The sequence below is a fragment of the Micromesistius poutassou genome (genome assembly GCF_964030765.1).
Source record: "Micromesistius poutassou genome assembly, chromosome: 5".
NCBI classification, from domain to species: domain Eukaryota; kingdom Metazoa; phylum Chordata; class Actinopteri; order Gadiformes; family Gadidae; genus Micromesistius; species Micromesistius poutassou.
This window is the reverse complement of record NC_140275.1, coordinates 10,180,050-10,205,280: the sequence shown is the minus strand read 5'-3', so window position 1 is coordinate 10,205,280 and position 25,231 is coordinate 10,180,050. Positions and strand designations below refer to the sequence as shown.

General features: G+C 47.1%; 1 protein-coding gene across 4 annotated transcripts; it reads left to right on the top strand.

The window, feature by feature from the left end:
• Nucleotides 1-610: 610 nt before the first annotated feature.
• On the top strand, nucleotides 611-14,304 carry fbrsl1 (fibrosin-like 1). 4 transcript variants are annotated; one of them, XM_084467540.1, is made up of 10 exons: nucleotides 611-995; nucleotides 1,255-1,350; nucleotides 4,423-4,494; nucleotides 5,072-5,101; nucleotides 5,480-5,551; nucleotides 6,471-6,600; nucleotides 7,436-7,519; nucleotides 8,908-8,991; nucleotides 10,168-10,408; nucleotides 11,751-14,304. In XM_084467540.1, exons 1-10 carry the CDS (start codon nucleotides 846-848, stop codon nucleotides 13,057-13,059), a joined length of 2,268 nt encoding a protein of 755 aa, XP_084323666.1. In that variant the 5' UTR covers nucleotides 611-845; the 3' UTR covers nucleotides 13,060-14,304. The 4 variants fall into 4 exon arrangements, with proteins under 4 accessions (XP_084323666.1, XP_084323665.1, XP_084323668.1 ...); XM_084467539.1 differs by having other exon boundaries at nucleotides 6,468-6,600; XM_084467542.1 differs by lacking the exon at nucleotides 8,908-8,991 and having other exon boundaries at nucleotides 6,468-6,600; nucleotides 7,436-7,513.
• The last annotated feature ends 10,927 nt before the right edge of the window (nucleotides 14,305-25,231 follow it).

Below are 25,231 nucleotides of genomic sequence, written 5' to 3'. Positions count from 1 at the left end.
CTCAATTTCATAACCATTCATAACCAGTCCCATGCGCCGAGGACGTGATCTGGAAAGCTCGCATAAGACTTTTAGGGCGACCGTAGGCTTAACATGTTAAATTCTAATTGTGATTATTCAGTTAGTCACAAGCTCTGCCTCAGAAAATGTTTCATTACACAAATCCAGCCTTTCAAGGTTATACCATTTTCACGCCGCGCTGTCCCAGATTAGCCACAAGCCGGAGCGAATGCCGTCTGCCCGATCCAATTCCAGCCATAAAAAGACAAATTCAAACTTATATGAGGATTTTTTTGTGTATCCCCCTCTTGTTATTTTTTTTTTAACGTGCAGAAAATGTCCCCAGTTTTCAGTCCATAAATCTCTTTTCAAGTTCGCTACTAAATACCCTTCCTTAAAAACACGAGATCCTTTTATATGGCCTCTGCCTCTCATAAAAAACAAAACGTCCATAGCAATCACAAGCAATTACTTTCACATTGCTGCAAATTTTCCAGTTTAATGGAAACATAATTCGGCCGACTGTTGCTCAGACGATTTTTCTCGTAGGCTTCGGCTTCGGTTTCCACACCCACACCCACACCCGCTTGCGCTTTCTCGTCTGGAAAATCCATGCGGGCCCTCTTGGGTTGTACAGTCCCCTGGAGCGAAGTGCACGGACAGTTGAAGCCATTGAAGTGCCGATCTATTGGGGCCGTTGACGGTAGCCCGTGACTGGGGCCAGCCAAACCCCAGTTCACCCCAGAGGGCCAATTCTGCTCCGTTTGCAACCCTGTTCTGTGCAGTGACTGAATCATCTGCTGTCTAAAAGTAGCCCCTCTGTTGAAGAGGTTGGCCAGTGTCACATGCTGTTTTTTTTCAGAGTTTCCCATTTTACTAACACGTCTTCTTTCTTGTTTTCTCTCTCTCTCTCTCTCTCTCTCTCTCTCTCTCTCTTCCAGTTTGACAAATACGGCCCCAAACTGGACAATTCGTTCGTTCATCGACATTCAAACGTAAGTCGTTTCTTTCAAACTGCCAGCTTCTGTATGGCCAAAGCAAACATTCTAAAAACCATAGCTTTGAATTTTGCCTTGAGATTGATTTCCTTTTGTTAAGTGCGTGTGGCTGTGTGTGTATTAGTGTGTGTGTGTGTGTGTGTGTGTGTGTGTGTTGAGTCCTCCCATGTACTCCATGTGTGTGTTTTTATTTGTCTATTATTTTTTTGCGTTCAGAGTTCAGGAGCTGTTCTGTGTGTGAATGTCTCTTCCCCAGTTCTTCCCCTCCTACCCCCCCACCATGCCAGGCATGCCCCCGCTGATCCCGCACACAGGACCCTTCAGTTCGCTGCAAGGAGCCTTCCAGCCCAAGGTCAGCTCCTAGCCTCCTCACTCCTCCTCCTCCACACTCGCTCTCTCTCTCTCTCTCTCTCTGTCTCTCTCTCTCTCTCTCTCTCTCTCTCTCTCCCGCGACCCACGCATTGGCCGAGGCGATACAAGTGCTCGTTCGGAAAAAAATAAACGCAACACACACACTCCAGCATGCACGCGCACACGCACATAGACACCACACACACTCATTAGGGCATTAGGAAATAAAGAGGAGATGTACACATACATGCACTCTCCAGCCATGAACGCACGCATTTCGTTTTGTCCGCGTCTTTTGTCTGTGTGCACGGGAGTGTGTAATGTCATACCTTATTAAGCACAAGCTTAATGCACTTTCACAGAGGTTGTTTTTTTTGTTCTGTTGTGATTATTATTTTTTTTCCCCCCCTCTCCTTCGATTGCAAAAGTGGGGGAGGGAAAAAAGAGGCCGGCATAATCAGCATGAATTTTCCCAGCATGAATGTTAAGACTCACTTAACATTCAGGCCACGGGGGCAAGTGGCAGCCACAGCAGATACGTAGAGGAAAGAACCAGGGGCCCGATAAGTCTCTCCAGGCCTCCCCCCCTCTCTCCCCCCCCCCCTCCTATAATTGGGCTATGCAAAGCAGGTCTCTGATCCACACGGGCCCCGCGGTGGTCTGAGCCCTGGCTCTCACAGGGCTGAACCCAACCGTTCCGCGCCAAGCCGTGTCGAGCAAGATAAGGACAGGCTCTGTATGTCTGTGTGGTTGTGTGTTTGTGTGTGTGTGTGTGTGTGTGTGTGTGTGTGTGTGTGTGTGTGTGTGTTTGTGTGCTTGTGTGTGTGTGTTTTGCGGTGGCTAGGCAGCCAGTAGGAGAGGGGGAGAGGGCGGGGGGGGTGGGAGGTGGGCTGCTTGACAGATCCCCAGTGGCTGTGACCCTGGTGTAAGCCAGCAATCAAAGCTGGCCTAAATCCGCTGGCCTTATTCACAGCGGGCTCTGTTACCAGAGGAGTCCCCTTTTGTCAGAGGCCTCTCCAGATGGTTGGTGCAACACAACAGGCCTTGCTCTTGTGTGTCTAAACCCCCCCCCCTCCCTTGCCTCCCTCCCTCCCATCCATCCCTTCCTAAGTATCCTTGAAGAGAGGCTGCGCTGGGGGAGGGGGGGGGGGGGTGATGTGGGGGGGGTGGGGGGGGGGGGGGTCAGTGGAAAATAACACGGGTCGCCTTCCTGGATCTGCCAATCCTCGATGCGGGGATGGATTAATAGGGCTGATCCAGGCACTTGGGCTCAAAAGGACTTAGCCGAGGTAATCAGAGAGATCTGGGCTGTTTCACTGTGGTCTGGCTCATGGCCCAGAGCATCACTGCAGCAGGGCTATCGGTTGACGTCAGCGCTACAGTAGAGGTAGCGGCTAGGTGAGAGATAGATGCTACAGAGCTAGTCCTGAGGCTAAATGTAGGCCAACCTCATGCCGCTCATGGCGTTATTTTTACATATATGGACAGGACATTGAAGAGGGACAGAAAACGGGGTTGAAAGAGAGAGAGAGAGGGAATGACACGTAGCATAGGACCCCAGGTCAGAATCAAAACCTGGATCCCTACGGCACACTAGGGGGTTGAGCCAGCGAGTCGACGCATCTTGCACCCGGCGCAGTTGACTTTCTACACCGACGCATGTATCGTTGCTAGTTTGCACCCGGCGCAAAGCTGATTTTCCCACTCAGCAAGCAGGCGCCACTACACTTGCGCCTGGAGAGGCGTGTCAGCGAAAAGCAGAGGCGTGTTCCGGCGCAAATGATACTTGGTGCTATTTTACCGATCTAAACATTGCACACCAATCCAATTGCGCAACTGGTCTAAATGCACTAGCGGATAGCGCAGTTGGTGTTGCTATTTTGACGTGCCATGGCAGGTCGGAACTGCAACATACGCTTACACACACACGTAGGCTATACACAGCACAGACATGCAAACGATTAGCCTGATTTAAAAATTATGATGTCAAAGATTGTTCATATGAGTGAATAGAAATAGCATAGATTGTGGAAACTTTTTTTTTTTCCACAGGGGCTGCATGAATGAACACAGTAGAGTAGGCTATGCAATGCATTTTAATAATAATAATAACAATAATAAACTCAAGCAAAGTATATTTCAGCCTCCCAAAACAAAATCTTTGCAAACACCGTACAGCAAACACATATTTTCTTGACACAGACATCGTGTACAAGCCCATATCTTTCGGGATTGATGAAGAAAACATAGTTTTACCGCGAGTGAGTGTTTAAAAGAATGAATGAATGCGGGTGATGCTTGGCGCGCGTGTGTGTGCGCACCTGTTTAAACACACGCAAACTAAACACGTAACACATAATACAGTCCATGGCGATGTATATTAACGGGGGGGACACATGCATATTATGAACACAAGTCGATAACAATAATGTATACAATACTGGTAACAAACGATGTTTGTTAATGTATTGCAGCATATCATTATGCCACATGTGTTAAGTTGTCTTTGCCGCAATTTACACGACGACTCAGTGTTTCTGAAGTTGTAGAAGAAAACGCTATTCCATGTGTGAATTAGGCCTATTATTTGGCCATAAACTGAGCCATTTGAAGTTTGAAATTTATGTGGTCATGCATCTGTCTCAGCGGAGAATGCAAACGCGCTGTCAAAATATCAACTCGTCACGTCAAATGCCCTGGCTCTTAAAAGGGGATGGGAGATGGCACTCTCATTGGTCTATTGTACGTTACGCCCAAAACACACCTACAGGTTTCAGACCAACCCACTTTAGATTTGCGTCGGGCGCAAAGCTCATTTATCTCGCCATCATAATAGCAACAGTGCCATAGAACCGCCCACAAAGCGACTTTGACTTTGCGTTTCACATCTGCGTTTTAGACCGTCTAAGCAGGGCCCTTAGAGTGTATGTTGTTTTTATCTTCAATATGCTCATGTTTTCTGTTCCTTTGTCTCCTCTCTCTCTCTCTCTCTCTCTCTCTCTCTCTCTCTCTCTCTCTCTCTCTCTCTCTCTATCTCTGGCTCTATCTTTGTCTCTCTATCTCTGTCTCTCAGGCATCCAATCCCATTGATGTGGGCGCGCGTCCGGGGGCGGTACCACACACACTCTTACAGAAGGATCCCAGGGTAAGTAGCTTCTCGCATGCCGAATCCCGAGTCACACACACTTACTTCTGATTGGGGAGAAGGAAGAAAAGGCTACACTGCAATAACAACTGCTGCTGGTGGACTCTGAGACGTTGTTATGCGGTGAAACTGTATTCACCTTCTCAGTCTCTTCCCCGCCGCTGAAAGCGGGGTCTGACTCACTCACTGAAGGATGTGTCGAGCAGCAAAGTAATAACATTGTGAGAGAGTGGCTTTAAAAAAAAACATAAAACCCACCGTAGGAACGGAGACGAAAGCATCCCGTTCTAGGTCCACACATGGAAAGCGTCGTAGGATTGGCATGGCTATCGGGTTCGAAATTCAAAAGTTAATTTGAAAATGAACAGTGACATTTCTTTTTAAATGACACACCAAACAATTGCTGTGTTATTTTTTATTGATACGTATACCAATACTCCACATGCTTTCTAATATTTTCCATGGTGAAATTAACGATGACTCTCTGCCTCTCTCATCCATCTCTCTCTATGTCTATCTCTATCTCTCTCTCTCTCTCTCTCTCCATCTCCATCTCTATCTCTCTCTCTCCGTACAGATATCAGATCCGTTCAGGTCGTCTGTCAGAGTAAGTTTCTGTCATGCCTTCTTGACTTCACCCCTTTCAGGCCTAGCCTCAGCGTACAAATAAACCATGTTGTATTAGAAAGCCCTGATCACAATGCAGTATGTAATCCCTCCCATCTCTTATTGGACTTGGAGTGGGGCAGACGGTCACTACTGGGATTATGGTCAGCGCATAGAGGTGTCTGGGTTTTCTGGGGCTTTTTTATTTTATTACATTTTTTTGTTTGTTTGTTTTTGTTTTTTGTCTTCTGATAAGCTACCGCCCCCCCCCCCCCCCACCCCCCCACCCCCTCTTTTAACTTGGCTTGGGCCAGACAATAAGAAGAGATGAATTGCAAGCGGTTGTGAGCTCACCATAAGGTCTCTCTCTGATTCTCAGAAACCTGGCAAGTGGTGTGCAGTGCATGTCCAGATCGCATGGCAGATCTACCACCATCAGCAAAAGATGAAGGTGGGTCAGATGGATAGCGCAAATGGAGAACCCCAGATTTTCAGATCGGATTTGAATTTGAAACGTTTGGCTTTCCCAGGTGGTAGCCTAGTGGTAGACAGACACCTGGTTCTTTATGTCCAGCGTTTGCTGCCGCCACATATACCATATGTGTTATGCATATAACATATGAACGCCGGCCCCCCTTGGTTCTCATGTTGGGTCACGTGGTACAATGTCATAGAAAAGCTGTTCAATCCGGAGAGGGGTCTAACCCGGGGGGTTAAAGGTCAGGAGGGTTTTGAGGGGAGGTGGGGTGGGGTGGGGGGGAGGAGGAGGGGGGGGGGGGGATGTGGGATGATGTGCGCCATTAATTTAGTTAAATACTACCGAGGACTCATTAAAGGAAATGGACATAAAGAATAACACCAAGGACAGGAGCCCTGTGTGCTCGGTGATAGCGGCAGGCCCCCCCCCCCCCCCCGATGATAGTGTGCCTGGCAGGGAGCACACCGCCTAATGCTAGCATTAGCCCCCCCCCCCCACACCACCCAGGGAAAGGACTGTGCGCACCCCCTCTCGCGCACCCCCCTCTCAGACTCCCCCAGGGCTTTGCTGTCCCTAATCAGCTTACAGATGTTCTGTTATGACACCGTCGGCCATTGTTGTCCTGACTCGCCGCGTTTGACATCCGAGCCGCCTTAGGGTCGCGCCGTAAGCCCCCTCCAGCGTAAGCCTCTGTTGCTGAAAGTGGCGTTCTCACTCACTGATCACTGACCCCCCCCCGTCGCTCTGTGTCTCTCTCTCTCTCTCTCTCTCTCTCTCTCTCTCTCTCTCTCTCCATCTCGCTCCCTTTTTTTTTGCTCTCTCTAAACTCGCTCTCTTGCCTGCCTCTCCCCCCCCCCCCCCCTGTCTATCTGTTTTCTCCATTTAACAGCAGATGCAGCTGGATCCTCACAAACTGGACATGAATGGCAAGCTGGACCTCTTCAGCCGTCCCCCCGGCCAGGGGGTCTTCCCCGGGTTCCCCTACCCCCATGACCTGGCGCGACCCATGTTCTCCCCCTCAGGTCAGTAGCAGCACTACGTGCCCCCATCTCCAGCACTGCTCTGCTCTGCAGCAGTATGGTTCTATGCATATGAGCTCTGCTATAAATATGTATGCCCTTCCATGTCGTAAACCCGGCTCTCATAACAGCCGTTAACAAAAAAAAAAACACATCCAGGGTATTATTCAGGCTTTGGGTTCTTTCTCTCTCTTTTTTTTTTTTTTTTTGCATTTGTTTTGAGCCTTTCATGTTGGGTTCACATAATTGTAGTGCTGTTGTGGTAAATGTTTTGCTGGTGAGGGAGACATCCATGAATATGCATGACTCTCCTCCCGTAATTGTCGGCTCTGCCCTGCGTTGGGGGGGCAACAGCGGGGCGATCAGCCTTTTACTGGTAATTATGCCGCTGTGTGTCATAGGCCGTGTGTAATTGGTTCCTTCATTAACAATATCTTAACCACGGGCATTTTCACCACTTTAGGTTTAAGGGGCTGGCTTTGACGGCGCATCAAAGCGCCCATGAATTAGGGCTTAAGATATTCACATCTAGACAACACAGACACATCTTAAAATGGGACAATTTCAAATGGTGAATTTTCTTCTGCTCCCTTTAAGTCTATTTTTTTTTCCCGCCGTCTGGTTTGTACTTAGCAAGTAGGCCTTGTTTGTTTGCAAAGAATGCAGACTGTTTACATTAAATACATGGCGAAAGCAACAGGGATCCAAGGGTCACGGATAAGCCCCCTGCTTATCTCCTGTTAATCATGTGTTATCCTTAATGCCTAATTGAGGGATTAAATGGCACTGATTGATTGGTAAATACTTACAGTTTCTCTTTCTATCTTCCGTCTGATAGGCCCTGGCCACCACGCACCCTCCCCTTACGGCCCCGCCTCCCATCCCACAGGCTTCCTGCCTCCGAGCCACTTGGCGGGTAAGTGTAAGTAACCCATACTCATGTGTTTTCTTTTCCCTTTTCTCTACTCTACCTTTTTCTTGTTGTTGTTTTTATAATTATTTCTACCGCACAACTTTCTGGGCACGCCACCTTTACCCGAAAGGAGAGCAAAAGAGCAACGGCGATGATCTCAAACAAACGGGACTCTACTGGGATTGTGCGTCTTCTTTGGAGCAAAGTGTCAATCTGCAACTTATTGTTTGGATTATGAGCATTATTAGGATTTCAGAAAGCAAGCCGTTGAATGTGAGCTTGTAAAGACATGATGGTGAATGAAATGAAACCCTTGGGGTGTTGGGTTGTGTCTGGGATATTCGGGTGTTAGACAGGTGAGCTCTTTAATTGCTGTGATTGTGTTCAGAAGTTCCCTGGTAACCCCTGAAGCTTCCTCTGTAGCCAAGATATTGCTTTAACCCTAAGGAAAGCATGATTTTATCATGTCATATTAGACATGATGTATATATTACGATAATGTGTAATGTTGTACTGGAGGTGGACTCGTACTACACTAGTACTAGTACTTACAGCTGTGAATGAAAGGTAGGAGAAAACAAAGGAAAGGAACAAGTCTGGTTTCCAGGGTGATGTTTGTGTTCCATGGAGACAAGATACGTTTTACATACATTATAAATAACCAAACGCATGCTGTTGAGGCTGATCATGCTGATTTTCAACTCGCCTGTAGCTAACAACATTTTTGCTTTCATGGTTAAAAAAATCAGTAATTTGGTCGGGGGAAGATGTTGGCAGCAAAGAAGGCAACACATTTTTGAATTAAGAAACAAAGAAATTAATCAGACCAGGCGTCGTTTATTGGGTATTGTTAACGCAACGGGTAACTTGGCATCAAGAGGGTTCTTTCTCGGTGGAATATTGTTGCACATTATGATTTCACCATTGCTCTTCATGTCTTCATCGGTGGAAAGTGGATGGAAGCATTCATTTTCACAATGAATTCACAATCTATATTTCTATGAGACTTGTTTTATTTTCAGATGGCCTGCTCTTCATCTGCATCCACTCTCCCCCAACCCCCCCCCCCCCCCCCCCCCCCTCCCCTCCCGCCCAGCCATAACCCATCCCCCAGCTCAGTTCAGCGAGTACACACACCAAAACAACAAACTCATTTTCCCATGAGGCAGTGCAGCTCCACTAGCTCCCAGCTGGGTCAGAGGAGCAGTGCTCCGTTGTAGTGAGTGGGAGAGGGTCCAGCATCTGTCAGGCAGTATAAAATAAGAAAACAGCAACAGCTCGCTTGTAAGAGAAAAGCCGAGTGGGTGGGTTAGCGGGGGGGGGAGAGGGGGGGGGGGGCTTACTGTAGCCAACCCCCCCCCTTTTATTTTTGCTAATCGCTGTTTGGCATTTTACAGATCCTTTCAGTCGCTCCAGTACCTTTGGTGGCCTCGGCAACCTTTCAACCAGTGCCTTCGGTGGATTAGGCAACCCCACGCTTGGTAAGCGCCAGCCTCCACCACCACCACCACCACCACCTCCCCCCCCCTCTCCCCTTCTCCATCTCCCTCTACACCCACCGACCCCAGCCTCCCACCCCAGACCCCCCAACATACCCATACCTATCTTAGTCACCCTCCTCCCCCCCCCCCTCCTCCTTCCTGGACGATGGCCCCTGGTAGCTGGAGCACAGAGAGAGCGGGGGAAACTCAGCGAGACAGAGAGAGACCACAGGGAGAGGCAGAACAGGGAGAAAGGAAAACCAAGACACTTAGTTCTCGTCCCCTTTGCCAAATCCGCCCCAGCAGTGGCCCAGGCAGGACCACCAACACCAAACCCCTTCACACTTCTCTCTGCATCCCCTGATCCCCAAGCCACCGTCCAACGGCCCGGCTCTAATCCGCCCGTCCCCTCCTGCCAAAAAAACGCATCCAGGCCCGCTGTTTGCTTTCTGTTCATCTATTCATTATTCGGCGGACTTCCTCGTAGCACACCCCCGGCGAAGCCTATCTCTCTCTCTGCTCTCATTCTCTCGCTCTTGCGCTCTCTCTCTTTCTCTCTCTCTCTCTGTGTTTTTTCTGTCGTTCTGTCCCCTGTTGCGGTTCTGCCCTGGCAGACGAGTTGCTCTGTTTGTTGTTAACTTGGAAATGAGTAAAAGACGAGGCATTGAACGCTTAAGTCTCCCCCTGGTTTTTATTTAAAACGATGTATTCTGTCCAATGCTCTTCATCTATTCCAATGCCGGTTGCCTTGCCTTTTCCCGCAAGCATATGCAAGTACAGAGAGAGACAATGGTGAACTGTTAGTTTCAACGGTGAACTGCTAGTAGAGTGAATCACACATACAAGACGAATGTCAAGAACATGTCGAATGTTGCAACAACATGATCAGATTAATTTCGAATTATGTTGCAGGAGGATATATTGCAATGCACAAATATACCTGGAGGAAATTATGACTCACGCATCGGTGGTTAAAACAAACGTTTTTGTACATTTCTTCACACAGGACGTTCTGTATTCCTCGCAAATGAAATCGGCACACTCACGAGTGATCAATGTCCTGCGATGAAACGTTGGTCACCTTTTGCTCTGGGTGGTCCATGGCCAGACCCGGCCATCGTCCATCTCACTGACCTGTCTCCCTTTGCCACCACCCTTGTCTCCTCTCTCCGATAGGCTCCAACAGCGTATTCGGCCCCAAGGAGGGCCCCGGGAGCCTGGGTGGCTTCGGCAGCCCGCACCACGACACGTGGAACCGGTTGCACCGCACGCCGCCGTCCTTCCCCACGCCGCCGCAGTGGCCCAAGGCCCCCGACGGCGAGCGCAGCAGCTCGGCCAACAGCCACGACCGCGAGAGAGAGCGGGAGAGGGAGAAGAGGGACTCGTCCGTCGGGAAGGAGGAGAAGGATAAAGACAGGTGGGTTTGTTGGGAACCAAATGATTGTTTTTTTTTTTACGGCCCCAGTTGTCTTTGGATTCGCTCTGAGCCTCCGCGGGAATGGATGGCTCCCTCCCAGTGCATCTCTGTCACAGTAATGAGTCTGATTACGACATTGTCTGTATGTGGTGCCCTGTAACTGTCTGGCATTCCAAGCACAATAGAAGCCAACCGTATATTACTGCTGGTTGTTATTATGTATTACTCAGGGCTCAAAACTGCGACCGAAATTATTGCATTTGCCATTGATGACGTGGATTTGAGGTAATTTTTTCCAAACAGGGCCGTTGCAACGCAGACATTTGTTGATGTCACCGCTTTTTCCCCGTTTATATTCTCAACGGTTAACGGTTCAATTGGTTAGAACCAAATGTTTTATTGAATAACATTATTACGAGTAATTGTGTGCTGAGGAAGTCCGTGGCTTTCCCATCCCCGTTGGTCCGAATCCGATATGGAAGATCGGAAGATACGATTTTGGGTCTCGTTTTGAGCAATGCTGGAAGCCATAGAGCCGCTGTAGGCAGCCTTGGTGTGAGGGGTAGTTGTGTTCTGTTTCCAATGAGAGCATTCACACCATTGTTGGGAGTCAAGAGAGCGGATGTCGGCAGCCTTGGTGTGAGAGCTGTCATTGGAAACACGACACACTTAAGTTCCAGTTGAGAAACAAGGCTAAAATGATGGTTTGTGAACTGTGCAACGTTTCACTAACTGTGCACGTCAGCACTAATGCTATTCAAGATAAAAGCATGGGGCAAAAAAACACACACAGACTATATAGGAGGCACTGGTGGCAAAACATGAAAATACCACCTATGCAATAATGTCAAAAATAATTATTTTGAGAGAGTACATTTGTTCAGATGAATGTACACAGATGGCTCTCAACATGCCATTGCCGCTATGAAGTGGCGGAAAAAGGGGGTGCAACCGTATTTGTTAGGGTGCCACTGCCACCAAGTGAGAAAGTTGGCGGACCCCAGTGCCACCAGGAGAAAGTGTTACTCCTGAGCCCTGTTACATAATCAGGGTTTCTAGGTTGAAAACTATTTTTAGGGAATTGCTGATGTCTGCAGGGCCCATTGTGTCATCACTTTCAGAGATAGTTAGTTCAAAGCATAAGATCCAACACTTGATTCAACCTAGTGGAGCGATCACAAAACAAAACGAGGTGTGTGAATATCAAACTAAACATACTTAAACATACTTTACATACAAAATGATTAGTATTAGCATTGTTCAAATCTCGTTGTATTTAGTGCATCTGTAGCGGCGTTCTTATTTTTGTGTTTAAACTAAAATATATATTTTGTCCTTGCAGAGATTCTGTGGACCGCAACAGGCACTCCAACCGCTCGTCCCCCGCCTCGGCCCCGGTCAGCTACCAGATCAGCAACCTGATCCGCTCCACCAGCCAGAACTCCGGCGACCAGGGCCGGCACCACAGCGGCAGCGTGGACCGCGTCCGCGAGGCCGAGAAGGAGCTGCTGGAGCGCCACCGCGAGGCCTCCATGATGGCCGACGTCAAGGTGAAGGAGAGCCGCTCCCCGGGCAAGGACGCCATGGAGAGACGAGCGTCGGAGGACTCCATCAAGGCCTCCCACCGCTCCCCCTCGCCCTACTCCAAGGGCGTCATGGCGGAGCAGGGCGTGAAGATGATGGGCGGCCCGCCGCCGCTGACGCTGAAGGACGGCGACCGCAAGGAGCCGCCGTCCATGGACATGCTCCACAAGGTGAAGAACGACATGAAGATCAAAGAGGAGCGCAAGGAGGAGCAGGAGGTGATGGTGGTGAGCTCCGAGCCCGCCCCGCACCCACCCCCGCACCAAGCGCCCCCCGTCCCCATGTCTCAGGTGGGACACCCCCACCACCACCACCCCCCTCTCCAGCAGCAGCTCCACATGCAGTCGCAGCGCGCCAACGAGATGCCGGGCATGCACGGCGTCCCCATGGCCCACTCGCTGCCCCTCTCCATGAGCGCCATGCACCAGATGGGCAGCCTCAACGTGCTGGACCGCGCCCGCATGGCCCCCTTCATGGGCGTCAGCCCCCTGGCGGCCGGCCGCGAGCGCCTGCCGCACCAGGCCTTCCCCTGGGACCCCCTGAGGGAGGCGTACCGCAGCCTGGACCTGCAGCGCCGCATGGACTTCCAGCTGCGGGCAGAGCAGAGCCACCGCTTCCCCAGCATGTACGAGCAGGAGCGGGCGTACCGCGAGCGCGAGGCCCACGACTACCAGCACCACGAGCACCTGCTGGAGGTCCGGCGCGAGCACGAGAGGATGCGGCAGCAGGCGGAGGAGCGCGAGCGCATCCACATGCGGGAGGAGCTGGACCGCGCGCGGCTGCACCAGCTGCACCAGTCCCCCATGGAGGGCCACCTGCCCCACATGGCCCCCTTCATGCAGCACCTGGGCGGCATGCCCTACCCCAGACTCAGCCCCTCCACGGGACACAACGGCCTGCTCAACAGGACGCCCCCCACGGCCGCGCTCAGCGCCCCGCCGCCTCTGGTGCCCGCGGGGGGCACCAGGCCGGCCTCGCCCAGGAGGACTACGCCCCTAACCTCCACCACCCAGGACCCGCGGGACTACTCGCCGTCCCGCAACCCCAAAGAGGTGGAGGCCCGGTAGCTTCCTCAGGACGGAAAACAGAGGACTCCTGATGCCTTTCGTGAGACCTAATAGCCTCCGGTTTGGAATCTAACGGTGAAACAAACATCGCCGCTGCCTTTGAACCAGAGAACAGCAAATTTTGGCATCCGGGAGGAAATGGTATGATTGTACAACGTAGAAGGTACCTATGTGGGTCTGATTAAGCACATACCGAGACTCTTTTCAGTGGACTGAATCGAATTATGTCGGCGGAAAGAAACGCAAATGAGTATGTTTATAGCCGACTTAAATATTTGATAATTATTAATATATTAATCTGATACCTTTTTTTCGGCTATGTGCGAAAAGAGAGGTCCTCACATGGGTTTGTACATTTTCCTATCCTTGTTCCATGTATAGGTATCACTTTGATGACATGTATGTATTTTGTGCTCCAGTGACTCCAGTTTTGTTTGTTTTTCCTTGATATTTATCCCAGTTGATGGTGAGACATATCTATTATGGCCCACGGAAAGGACTGGATGTTTTTTGTTTGCGCCTTCTCGACAGTAATTTAACCTTCGTGCTACCAAGATATCCTCAACGATGCCAATGTACACTGTTACATTACCGATTTGTTTCCTTGATTCGTTTTGCCTTTGAGGTATGCAGATGCAGATATATTATGAGGTCTAGGTTCAGTCTCTGTAAAGCAAACTTGTGTAAATAACTTGTTGATATCTCCTCGCTGCAAAAATGGCCATGTAAATTGAACAGCCTTTTTAAAATATTTCTAGAAAAAGAAAACTCAAATCAAACATTTCCCTGTTGAAAAGCCATGGTAATGGATAAGCCTGGTCGTTGTCATGGAAACATGGTGAAGGAGCGTCCTACAGGGGCCTGGAAGGATCATCTGCAATCTATGCAAAGCGACGCAAGGCATCCCAAGGGTAGAAAACCTGGATATTACAACGATGTTGGTGACAATTAAAGGATCTGCATCGACTTTGATTTTTTTTTTTTTGCCATTGGAAATACATGGAGTTATAAACTGAGAAGATTTCCAAGTCACAAAGTGGACCAGGAGCGCAAAGCCTCAAGCAGAACGGAAGAACACTTTGAGTGGGCCGCAATAGGACTTTCTCTGTCAACCTTGTGGTGTTGTGCAGTTGTTTTTCTTAGACTCTTGTATACAAAACCAGTAGAGTTTTAGGCGTGCAAAAATGAAAAATGAACATTCATGGTTTAAAAATGTAAGGAATAAAGTTTGGACCTAATGTCTGACATGCTGTTCGCTAGTCCTTTACTGCTGCTGCTGTTGTTGTTGCTGCTGTTGCTGCTGCTGCTGCTGCTGCTTCCAAGCTCCTCTGGTGAGATGAGATCCGTGTGGCCGCAACCTTCTGAGCGATATGTTGATTCAGAAATAACATGAAAGTCGCTGGAGGAGACAGAGCTTTATGGGTTTGCCGATAGTACTTTGGCCCAACCCCCGTCGGCGTTACTGTATTTGCTCATTTCGTATAAAGCTATTACTTTAAAATCATGGAAGCAGCAGTCTCGGCCTGATGGGAGTGGAGCCCCCAAAACCCTTTCAGATCGTTGAGCCTTAATCTGTCACACATGGGCCGCCGAGCTCTCCAGAGGCGACTGATGAGATTGGGGTAAGCAATAGAGGGTGGAGACTAATAGGACATTGATTTTGTAAGAAAGCAGGTTTTGAGTGTTTGTGTTGCAGGTAACCGCTATTGACCGGCAGCCGGGCGGCATATTGACCCGAGGTCTGGACTCATTAAGTGGAGCAACGGTGGGGAGGAAGGACATCGGACGGTGAAGGTGGTGGTGGAGGTTCCTCTCTTTCCTCCCAACTCTTACTCTCCGATCTTTGTTCCAGAACTCATCTGTTTCGCTAATGAGACCGGACGGCACTTTAGGAGTGGGCCAGGGGGGGGAGGGGGACCCAGGTGCCCCGTCCGGCTTTATTGACGAGGTCTCTCCTCACTGCCTGCCCAGAGATGGCCAATTCATTTTGATAATGCCCCTGACTCTCCGTCTAGCCGCTGAGAGCCTCTGAGCCCAGCCAATCCTGTCCCAGGGCATCAGGCCGTAATGACAGCGTGGATCAAACCAAGGCCAGGGCATTAGGAGATGTTATTGAAAATCAATGGTGCTCCTCTGTCTCACACACTCTCCGGCGAGGTTTTTCAAAAGGCCCACTGGAAAAGACTGCCTGTCAGAATGGACCCGGTGCACTGGGAAGACTTAAATCACTATCACTTTCAATTGAGGCGGCCGGTAATTGAACCACATATTCCTCGACGGGTAGCATCTGTCAGTGGCTGGCCCCACTTTAGCACGGTGTGCTTTTATTCCTAATCATCTAGTCAACAGCGGGTACTTAACCCCTGTTCTCATTATTGTACATCAATTTTTTTTCTCGAAACTATTATTTGCCTGGCAACATTTGTGTAGAAAAAAAAAAAAAAAGACCTTACATTTCCCTGGCTCTGTCGCTTTGTTCTACACACACACACACACACGGTCCTCTTTATGGTTGAGTGTGGAACAGCCCTCTGGAGATGAAAAGCACCATCAATTTCACTCATTGTCTGGCAAGGTCAATTTATTTCAGCACACAGTCCATCATCAGATGGGAATCAATTGACATGTAGCCTGGTATATATCCAGCCCTAGGCAGGTTATTACAGCTAAAAAGGCTGGTTCACAGTATAGCTCTTAATTTTTGTCAGGGGGGTTTTGTGTGCAGGATTATGTATGGCTGGCACGTAAAATATGCTATACATTGTGACGGTGGTATGGTAGCCGTTAATAGTAGCATGATTATATATAGCTGTGATACATAATTGTATTCTGTCTTTACACCTCGCTCACTGGTGTAAATCATAATTAATAGGATATGGCAGTATTTGAGGGGGGCGGGGGACGACGACATTGTTTTTGGTTCACGACTAATCCCCTTGCATTTATCTGTAAGAAACCTCAATGCTGAGGGGTTTTTGGATTGAATTTTCATGGTCTAAAGTACCTCCAAAAAGCGTTTGGCACAGAGCTCACCCCAGATTCGGGGAACAGTGGAACAGGCCTCAGGGGCCTTTATGGAGCACAATGGCAGCTAATAACACAGTGCCAAGCTAATAAGATGGGCAAGGAATGAATGGCTCAGTCCAAGCTGCTTTTCGCTCGCTCTCTCACTCTCTCTCTCTCTCTCTCTCTCTCTGTTTCTCTCTCTCTCTCTAGCTTGGTCTCTCTTTTTTTCTGGTCTCTTTCCCCCCGCTGATAAATCATGTATGAAAGCATTTTTGAGCTGCTATGCGCCAATCCCCAGACTTCACTCCCCCTCTCCACCCCCCCACCCCTCCGAGCGAGAGCTAATGCATTAGTTCCCATTTGAAGGCTGTGTTGAAATGGAGATTGGTAATGAGACGCGAGACCCCCGCCATGATCACATTTGAATTGCCAGGCATCCATTGGGAACATGTGATTTGGGAGACTGAGGGGTATTTTTCGTTCTCGGTTAAAAAGCCATTCCTTTGCGGGTTTACCCAACCAACCCCAGCTAACGATCTCCATCACTAAGCTATAGGCCAAATAGTCACTGAGCACTACTAAGTCCAAGGCTTTGTCAGCGTAGCTCTATCATAGTGTTCATTCAACTGAGAATAGGTGTTTTCCAGCCCCTAAAAAGGCACTGAGACACTGGACATCCTTCCATTTGTCTGCCATCTTTTTTTAGCCTTAAATGTCAACAGAGTGACTGCTAACAAAGAGCAGACCAGTCGGCAGCTAAGGAGCTAGCTTAGAAACAGCCAGAGCAGTGCGGCTTCCAAGGTGCTGTCTAATGTCTTTGCACCTTTTGGACCTACAGCATACACATGTTTCCCCCCCCCGCTCTCTCTCTCACCCTGCCACTACTCCTTCACAGTGAGATAATAGACTTGCCGTCTGGAAGAGTTATTATAAACCAACCTCGGTTCAAGGCAGCAGAACTTCGGAGCATTAAAACCCAGATGGAAGCGGGGAGGAGAGGAGGAACAGGGAGAAGATGGAGAGGTTCCATCGGTGCGACTTGCCAAAATGCGTTTTCCACTTCCATTCCATTTTGGGGATTTTTCCGCTGTTTAGTGGAACCTCACTGTGGCCCACACTGGCTGTATTATGTACACAAGCCATAAAAATCCAATAACATTTATGCAGCTGGGTACTTCTGGCAGAGGTGGTCCTCTCGCTCAGTGGCCTGTGCACCGCCGTGCCATCCTCCCAGATTTGTGCTGCGCACTCTGGGCACCAGACAAGAGAAGTCTCAGAAGGGGAGGTGGAGGGAGGGGAAAAGGAAGCTCAAATGCATAGAACAAGCTTAAAAAATAAATAAATATCTGAAGGCGGGTGGAAGCCGTGCGTTTCTTGTCCAAATTGGCACGGGCCGCTGATGATTAGCCGCTGAGACGATAATCAAAAGTGGCTCAGTGTTTTTGAAGGGGTGGCGAGAGGCTGGGCCAGCTGGTGACAACATGGCTTGTGTGCGTGGGCCAAGACTGAAGTTTATTTGAACGTGGATCTCGTTGTGACCGCATTTTCTCCAGAGCTCAGTTAGCGGAGTGTTCCTTGGCTCATCGCAGGGATCGCCTCAGCGCTGCTTGGCAGCGGGCGAGGCGGAAGTTCTTCCAAAACCACGGAATGAGAATTATGATTTAGTCCATCCCCTCTGGTGGTGGTGGTGTGTGTGTGTGTGGATATTCATAAGCGTTTATTCAGTTTGAAGCTTGCAAAAAACGCTGCACCTCGTTCTTGGCACCTGTGTGCGAAAGTTTTCTTTCCAGCGAGTAATCATTAAAAGCACAGGGGCTGCTTTAACAGTGTAGGCTCCTCATGATGCGCCTCAAAATATAGCATCCCACATTTCCACATAAAAAAACAAACCAGCCCAAAGCTTCACAAAGTGACTTGTTTCACCTCAAATCTCATGAATTCAAATCCAACTTCACACCACATGCCAACCCTTTCTGGAAAGTTGCTAATTATTGTGAGCAATAGAACAAAACAATAAAACTATTTTAACTATATTATTTTTACTATAATAAAACCCTGTTTTTCAGAACAGATATGAATACCCAGATGGGCCTATAGGTTGATAATGAACATGGCAAGGACAGGGGCCTTCATCAAACTGAAATGCCAGAATGTGTCAAAGAATGAATGAATGAATCTTCACAAATCTTATAATACACGGAAAATAGCTTAAAGAGAGCCATTTAGCTCCCATGTTTACAGAAACCCAAATGTGAGCAATCCATTTAAAGCGTTTAGTGTGAGGTTGAGTATTTAGCTTCCATCAGTACTTGTATAAACATCTAACGTCAGAGAGGGTAAAAAATATTACATTTCAGCATTCATAAAACAAGCTCTGTGGAGGCATCAGTGGCGCAACATACACTCCTTGTTACAAGGGCCCTAGTACTCCCATTTCCACAATTGTACTTTAACTATAGTATAATAATAATGTCATGTAGAAATTCTGATAGTTAGGGGATAAAGATAAACTACAACCTAAGACCACAATAAAATATGTATTGGCGAAGATCAACTCCCCATGTACTATTTTAGTAGTATTTAACTTTGCCACGGCTAAACCAGATTTCTGTAGATGCTCCTATGCCACACGGAGACATTGCTGTTTGACATTTAAAACTAATGGGGTTAAATCAGATAATGTCTCAGATATGTCCCCCGCTCCTGTAGAGGGGTCTAGGACCGGCCTTGTTCAAAGATGAAACGGCCTGCTATTCACTGTTGACCTGGCCGATTAGGTCTGCAGCGGGGAGCCCAGATATCGCAGATGAATCTAGGTTTCGAAATGCGCTCCATTCGGACCAGTCAGGCAGTGATTTATTCAATATCCCTTTTCGTCTCTGAGCATTTATATTAAACATAAATGATTACCGTGTAGATCATTCAGTCAACTGTATTGTATTATTGATATTTAGAAATCATTAGCCCGAATGGTTGGCGTAAACGGTCAAGAGAAAAATGTGCTAACTATACTGTAATGTTTTTTGGGCTTTTTGGTGCTATTTCATTCAGTGACCTTGCTAGCCTCAGCAGTAGCTGCATACTGAAACGTTCACACAAGTCTCGACTACCTTGGATGGAACTTTGAGTTTCTCCCTGAAAGCGAGGGGGTACACAATGTACATTCAGCACCAAAAAACTGCCATTGAATGTTCTACAATGGACCACTAGCTAAGCTAGAGTTAGGCACAACTAGCATTAGCATTGCCTGGCTCGCTCTCCCAGCCCTGCTCTGCTAGGCTGGTATCATGAAGTGAAATTTGATTGGCCGTGTGGCATTTTGTATCAAAGCATACTGACAAATGTATAGCTAGCTTTCACAAAACCCAAACCTTTGGCCAGGGAGTCGAACATCCTTTGCAACTGCACTATCCCTCCATCCTGTTACCATTCAACTTCTCTGTTCAGAATTGGCAGGGTGATTGTAGTAATAGGATTCCGGCCCCTGATCATCCATATATTTAAATAGCAATAACAGTTTCACTCACTAATCCTTAGCAATGGACTTACAAGAGCAGTCACTGTCAATTAAGGGTTGATTAGCTCCATTTGTTGTTGATATATTGTAGGTGATATATTACTTAATTTGATACTTCATATTGTAAGCCCTCATTTGTGTAAACACAACCACAGAAACCAGCGGTGGGACGTTAAGACCAAGATAGGGCCGTGCGTGTCTCAGTTATGTCTATTTGGCCAACCAGCTTTTACTGGCTGAAACCACATTCCACCCTTGGTGCTTCTTGGCCAGACTAACCTATCTCCTTGGCCTCTCCGGAAATCTGCCGGCCAGTAAACACACTCTTGAAAGGCTCCCTTATCTACTATCTGGGCAGAAGTTGCATGCATCGAGATAACGATCCCTTATCTTATCTCGCTCAGTTGGTTAATGTCACAGCTTAAGGGGCTTGCTCTTCCACTTGCAATGAGGCTTACAGAGCGGCTTGTTTGCAGATTGCTCAGTGCCGGCCCTCTGGAGGTCTTGGAGAGCAGTCAAAACCCTATCCCTGGCCCCGCAGATGTTTTCTGTGTGCACGCATGAGCATACTGGCCACCTCCTGTTCGCCTGTGTCAAATGGCAGCAAGACAACACAGTAGCTGGTGGCCACGATTATACACAATGAGAATCCTGGGGTGCGTATATCTCATCAGACACGCCACCGAATGGGCCAGAACACAGCAACAACAAACCCGCATGAAGGATACTAAAGCCTAACAATGTTGTTGTTGCTGTTGTATTGTAGGCTATGTGTCGGGGGCGAGAGTAATTGGTATTATTTTGTTACCGGTTAGAACAGAGCTCTAATCAGTGATGTATTTGGTCACCAATTTGTTAGCTTTTTAAGCTTATCAAGCTATAAAATAGACCCCGGCTGCGGTATTTCATGTGTTTTGGCAGGCACATACAGCCAAATTTGTGATTATCTCTCCGTGACACCAGTAACCAGGCAGAGCTCCATTGATTCCCGCCATCTGGCTATCTCTCAGTCAGCCCTTGGCTACACAGTGGCTCACTCAGCGATTGATTGTTGTGTTGAAGGCCAGCTATTTAACACATCAGAACAACAAGTACCGCTATCACGCTGGTCCTTCTCATGCCTTGTTTCAATGCCACCCAAGAATGTCTCTTATCTCGCCCCTTCAGCTCATCGGCGTTGGACGGACAGCATATGCCCGCATGTCTCTCTATAATAGGCCTGCACACCAAGAGCGGGCTTGGAGCATCTCTCCACCACCAGATAGTTGGGTGTTGTCAAATATTTGTAACTTTAACCCTTGCTGACTATTATTATCCAAATATGACTGTGATCCTTTTTATTTTTAGATAGGTAGGCAACATGTCAATAATGAGAATGCAGTGATGGCTATCGTTAGACTGCAGTCATTGGGTATCAAGGTAATCATCTACCATGGCTATTACCTATTCATCGAATCCATGGAAAATGCAACATTAGAAAAATGTGCAGTTTATTGGCAGCATAGTCAACCACATTGTTCTGTGATGACCTCAAGAGCGTGTTGGATATGATTAAAACCTGCTCTCTGACCTGATTACTGTCTGATTAGCAGTCCTTTACTTCTCCCATTATTGTTTCTCCTGGTTAAACAGGCCTCCATAATCGCCACTCACGCACCGAATGCACAACCTGCTCATTCCGCTCCCTGGTTCTGTGTTGTGGGAGAGTGGTTTTTAAATGAAAAATGTGCGCGCAGTGTAATTATAATTCCAAGGGTATTATGAAATCGAATATCACAATGAATGTAATTTTATTTTCTTGTAATCTCTCGAAGCCAGTCTAATAGGCGTTTTTTTTCAAAGGGCACGCTCGGGGGGCTTTAAACGCCGGAGAATCGCTAAATGGAATGGCTGCTATGCGCCCTCTCGCTCTCCATCTCTCCCTCTCTCTCTCTCTCTCTCTCTCTCTCTCTCTCTCTCTCTCTCTCTCTCTCTCGCTCTCTCTCTCTCTCTCTCTCTCTCGCTCTCTGGTCTCGCGCGCTCAGCTGCTCTCTGTTCTTTTGTCTTTGATTTGCAGGCAAAGCGCCTGACAGCCTGCGAGACGTGGGAGATTTGTCGGTCTGTGATCTCTCTGCCTCTCTGACAAATGAGTGCTGTTGGCAGGGCTGCTCGGGGTGGTTCTGCTTCTGGCCCGCCGGAATCCTGATGAGAGTTCGTTAACCCATGTGTAATAAAGTCACCAACGTTTCGCCAGAAATTACCTTCCTCACCTCTATTTAGAGTCGCTGTCAGTCAAGAAAAAAATTGCACATTGACCAACGCAATGGTTGTCCGTTAATCCATAACGTTTTTTGTTTTTTTTGCATACAGCCCGAGAAAGCAATTTCAATCCTAAAGGAGGCAATTAACTCTTTAGGAAATCGCAGTAAAAAATGCTTAATTTAAAAAATGTCTGTCATGGCAAAGCATGCCCACTGACTGACATGTGTTTACTGCCATACCTTAATGTCTTACCATATATCAATTTTGCCTAAGTATAATATATTTTGCTTATGAAGTAGTTTACCATCCAATCTATCTCTATCACCCATGACACAACTGCTCTAGCAAGCAAGACAATTGCTTGAAATTGATTTTGTAGATCATTTAAGTGTTTGTAATGCACGATGCATATTATAGTAACAAAGCAAAAAGCACACAGGTCTGCATTGATGTCAGGTACAATTCAACACATTAACGGAAAATGATTCCCATATAACCTCTATTTCAATCCCTTGGCGTATCAAAGTCCCTATTTCAGTTTAGCTCTGCGATTGCCAGGAAACAGCTGCTATTGATTTTGTACCTTACCATTCCGCGTTTGGTCATGCGAAATCACATGGCCATTCCAACATGGTTGCCATTAATTCCAGCGTGCTGTTGGTTTAAAAAGAGACCCGAAACAAAACTCATCGGAAGAACAAGCACGACGCCTGGTGGCCACGTTGGGCTAATACACTCTTGGTAATTAGACTGCTATGAGGCACTCTCTGATAGGTTAACCTTGTGATAACACGCTAATGCCTGATTAATGTTGCAGTAATTAGACACAGCTTTTCACACTCAGTTAAGAGGACATCCTCTAGCAATTAGCCCAAGCCAGGCAGAGATAATTTGAGCTAGTGCATTGTAGCCACGTTCCCGAGCTGCCTTCCATTCCCATTTGGCAACATTAACGTTTATTTTCTCATTATTTCATTTAATTACTTATTTGATGTTTTATACAGCTGCCACCAGTAATCTTTGATCCAATTAGGGAATGCTGATTGACAATGGTGGCGTGGGATTCATTACGTTGTGTGTAATGGGAAATTTTGGCCTGATCCGGAGATCTGGGAAGATTCAGTGTTCCTTGTTGACTCCTGTATACATTATGATTTCCTCTGAGAATCTTCTCTCTGTGGATGACATTTCACTGTGTGTGTGTGTGTGTGTGTGTGTGTGTGTGTGTGTGTGTGTGTGTGTGTGTGTGTGTGTGTGTGTGTGTGTGTGTGTGTGTGTGTGTGTGTGTGTGTGTGTGAGAGAGAGAGTATGCGACCTTGCGTATATTTGACCGATCATGTGTGTATGAGTGTTTGAGCACATTTGTCTGCATATGTGTGTCTATGTCTGTCTGTGTGCCTATTGCATATGCTTGGGGGTGCCTGCATTCATCAAGTCACAGCATGTTTGACTTTGTTGGTGTGTGTGCACTTGCTGATGGGTGGCTGCATTCTTAAGTCATAGCAGGTTTGACATGTGTCTGTCTGTGTGTGTGTGTGTGTGTGTGTGTGTGTGTGTGTGTGTGTGTGTGTGTGTGTGTGTGTGTGTGTGTGTGTGTGTGTGTGTGTGTGTGTGTCCCTATGTGCACATCTTTGCAGGTGACTGCCTTCATAAGTCATAGACTGGTCTTTCCCATCTCTTTTCCCTCTCTCTCTCTCTCTCTCTCTCTCTCTCTCTCTCTCTCTCTCTCTCTCCGCAAACAGACCAACGAACAAAGAGAGATGAGGGCGTTTGAAGGAGTGGCTATGATTGGCTGGTATTGCTGAGATTAGTCCCACATTAAGGGTAGGGTTCTACTGCTGAGGAGCGGTGGTACTTCTAAAACCAGAGAGATCATCCCACTTGAAATTGAACTTTATGAAACCCTACATCAAGGCTCCCATTTCCCCCACAAGACCAGGCGAGCGTGTTCTTAGACTTCACTGCAGTTATATTAGTTCACACCAGAAGAATCATTGTAATCAATTTGAGCTTAGTGATTTAGGACAGACATATCCTGTGAGAGTCCTATATACACACACAGAGACACACGTACACAAGCGTGTGCACGCACACACACACACACACCCTTCCTGGCTGCCAATTTATTTGTTGTTGATGAATTTAAACGGCTGCTTTTTGCTATTTTGCATTCGGGAAAATATCACTCTGAATCAGCATCCTGAAATACATGTATCAAAAGATGCATTTTGCCGATTTTTTCGGCATCACAAAGATGATTGCCAGTACGTTGCCTAGGTCAGGCAAGAATTCCCGATGTTGAGATAAAGCAAAGTGTTAAGGGCAGATAGTGAGGTGAGCTCTGCAGCTTTAATTAACATAATAGTGATCATTTTGAGCAGAAGCCTAATGAACAATAGACAGGATTCTATGGAGAACAACTAAAAGTTATAACAGACAAACACATACAAAAACACGCACACACACAAACACTCACACACATAGTGAATACGTCTCTATAATATTGTTTTTTTTTTGTTTTGCTCTGATTCATCCGTTTGGTAAGAAAGTTAATTTAATTCTCCACCGCTCTATACATTCACACAGTAGTTAGGGGTTGAGGCAGCAGTGTGTGTGTGTGTGTGTGTGTGTGTGTGTGTGTGTCATGATATGTCAACTATAGACATCACATGTGTATCTAATAAACTTTTTGGTATTACTTTTGATAACAATACAATGTCATCATTTCATCTTCCAATTATATTTTCAAGATTACATTTGGGTTTGTTAAACATTTTTTGCAATGTGGCAGAACAAATGACATGTTTGATTTATAATTAAAATGTCCACCTATAATAAGTACTTTTTATATCCCCAAAAATAATCCCCCCACAAAAAATTAAAAATCTGAAAAGCATTAGTTGATTTTTTTTAAATTGGATACAACCGACTTTCTCCAAATCCTTTATCTTCTTATAGTAGCATAGAAAAAAGGCCTTTAAGAATACATTTATACATGTAGTTATGTATAGGTTATATGCATTATGTGTTCAACTCCAGGACTATTTTTTTGCATTGTGGACAATTTGTGCAAGAACACTTTATATTTTATGTATATATAACACAAATATTTGTGTATATCTTATATGTGTGTGTCTGTCTTATATTTTACAGGCTGCGTTCTATTTGAGCAGAGTTTTCCCCGGGATTATAATCTGAATCTGGAATCTGAATTTAGCAGAAGAAATAGATTTTTACCTATGCTTTAATTTTCCACTCACAAATTGCGCTCCTTACACGAAGTAACAAATAATTAAAACATCCCGAATAAAATAAACCAAATCGCAACATCCCTTGCACCACTAGCCCCGCCCCTGTCAGCTGATGTTGGTAAATAATAAATGCCTTCGCTCCGCTTGTCAGGAAGTG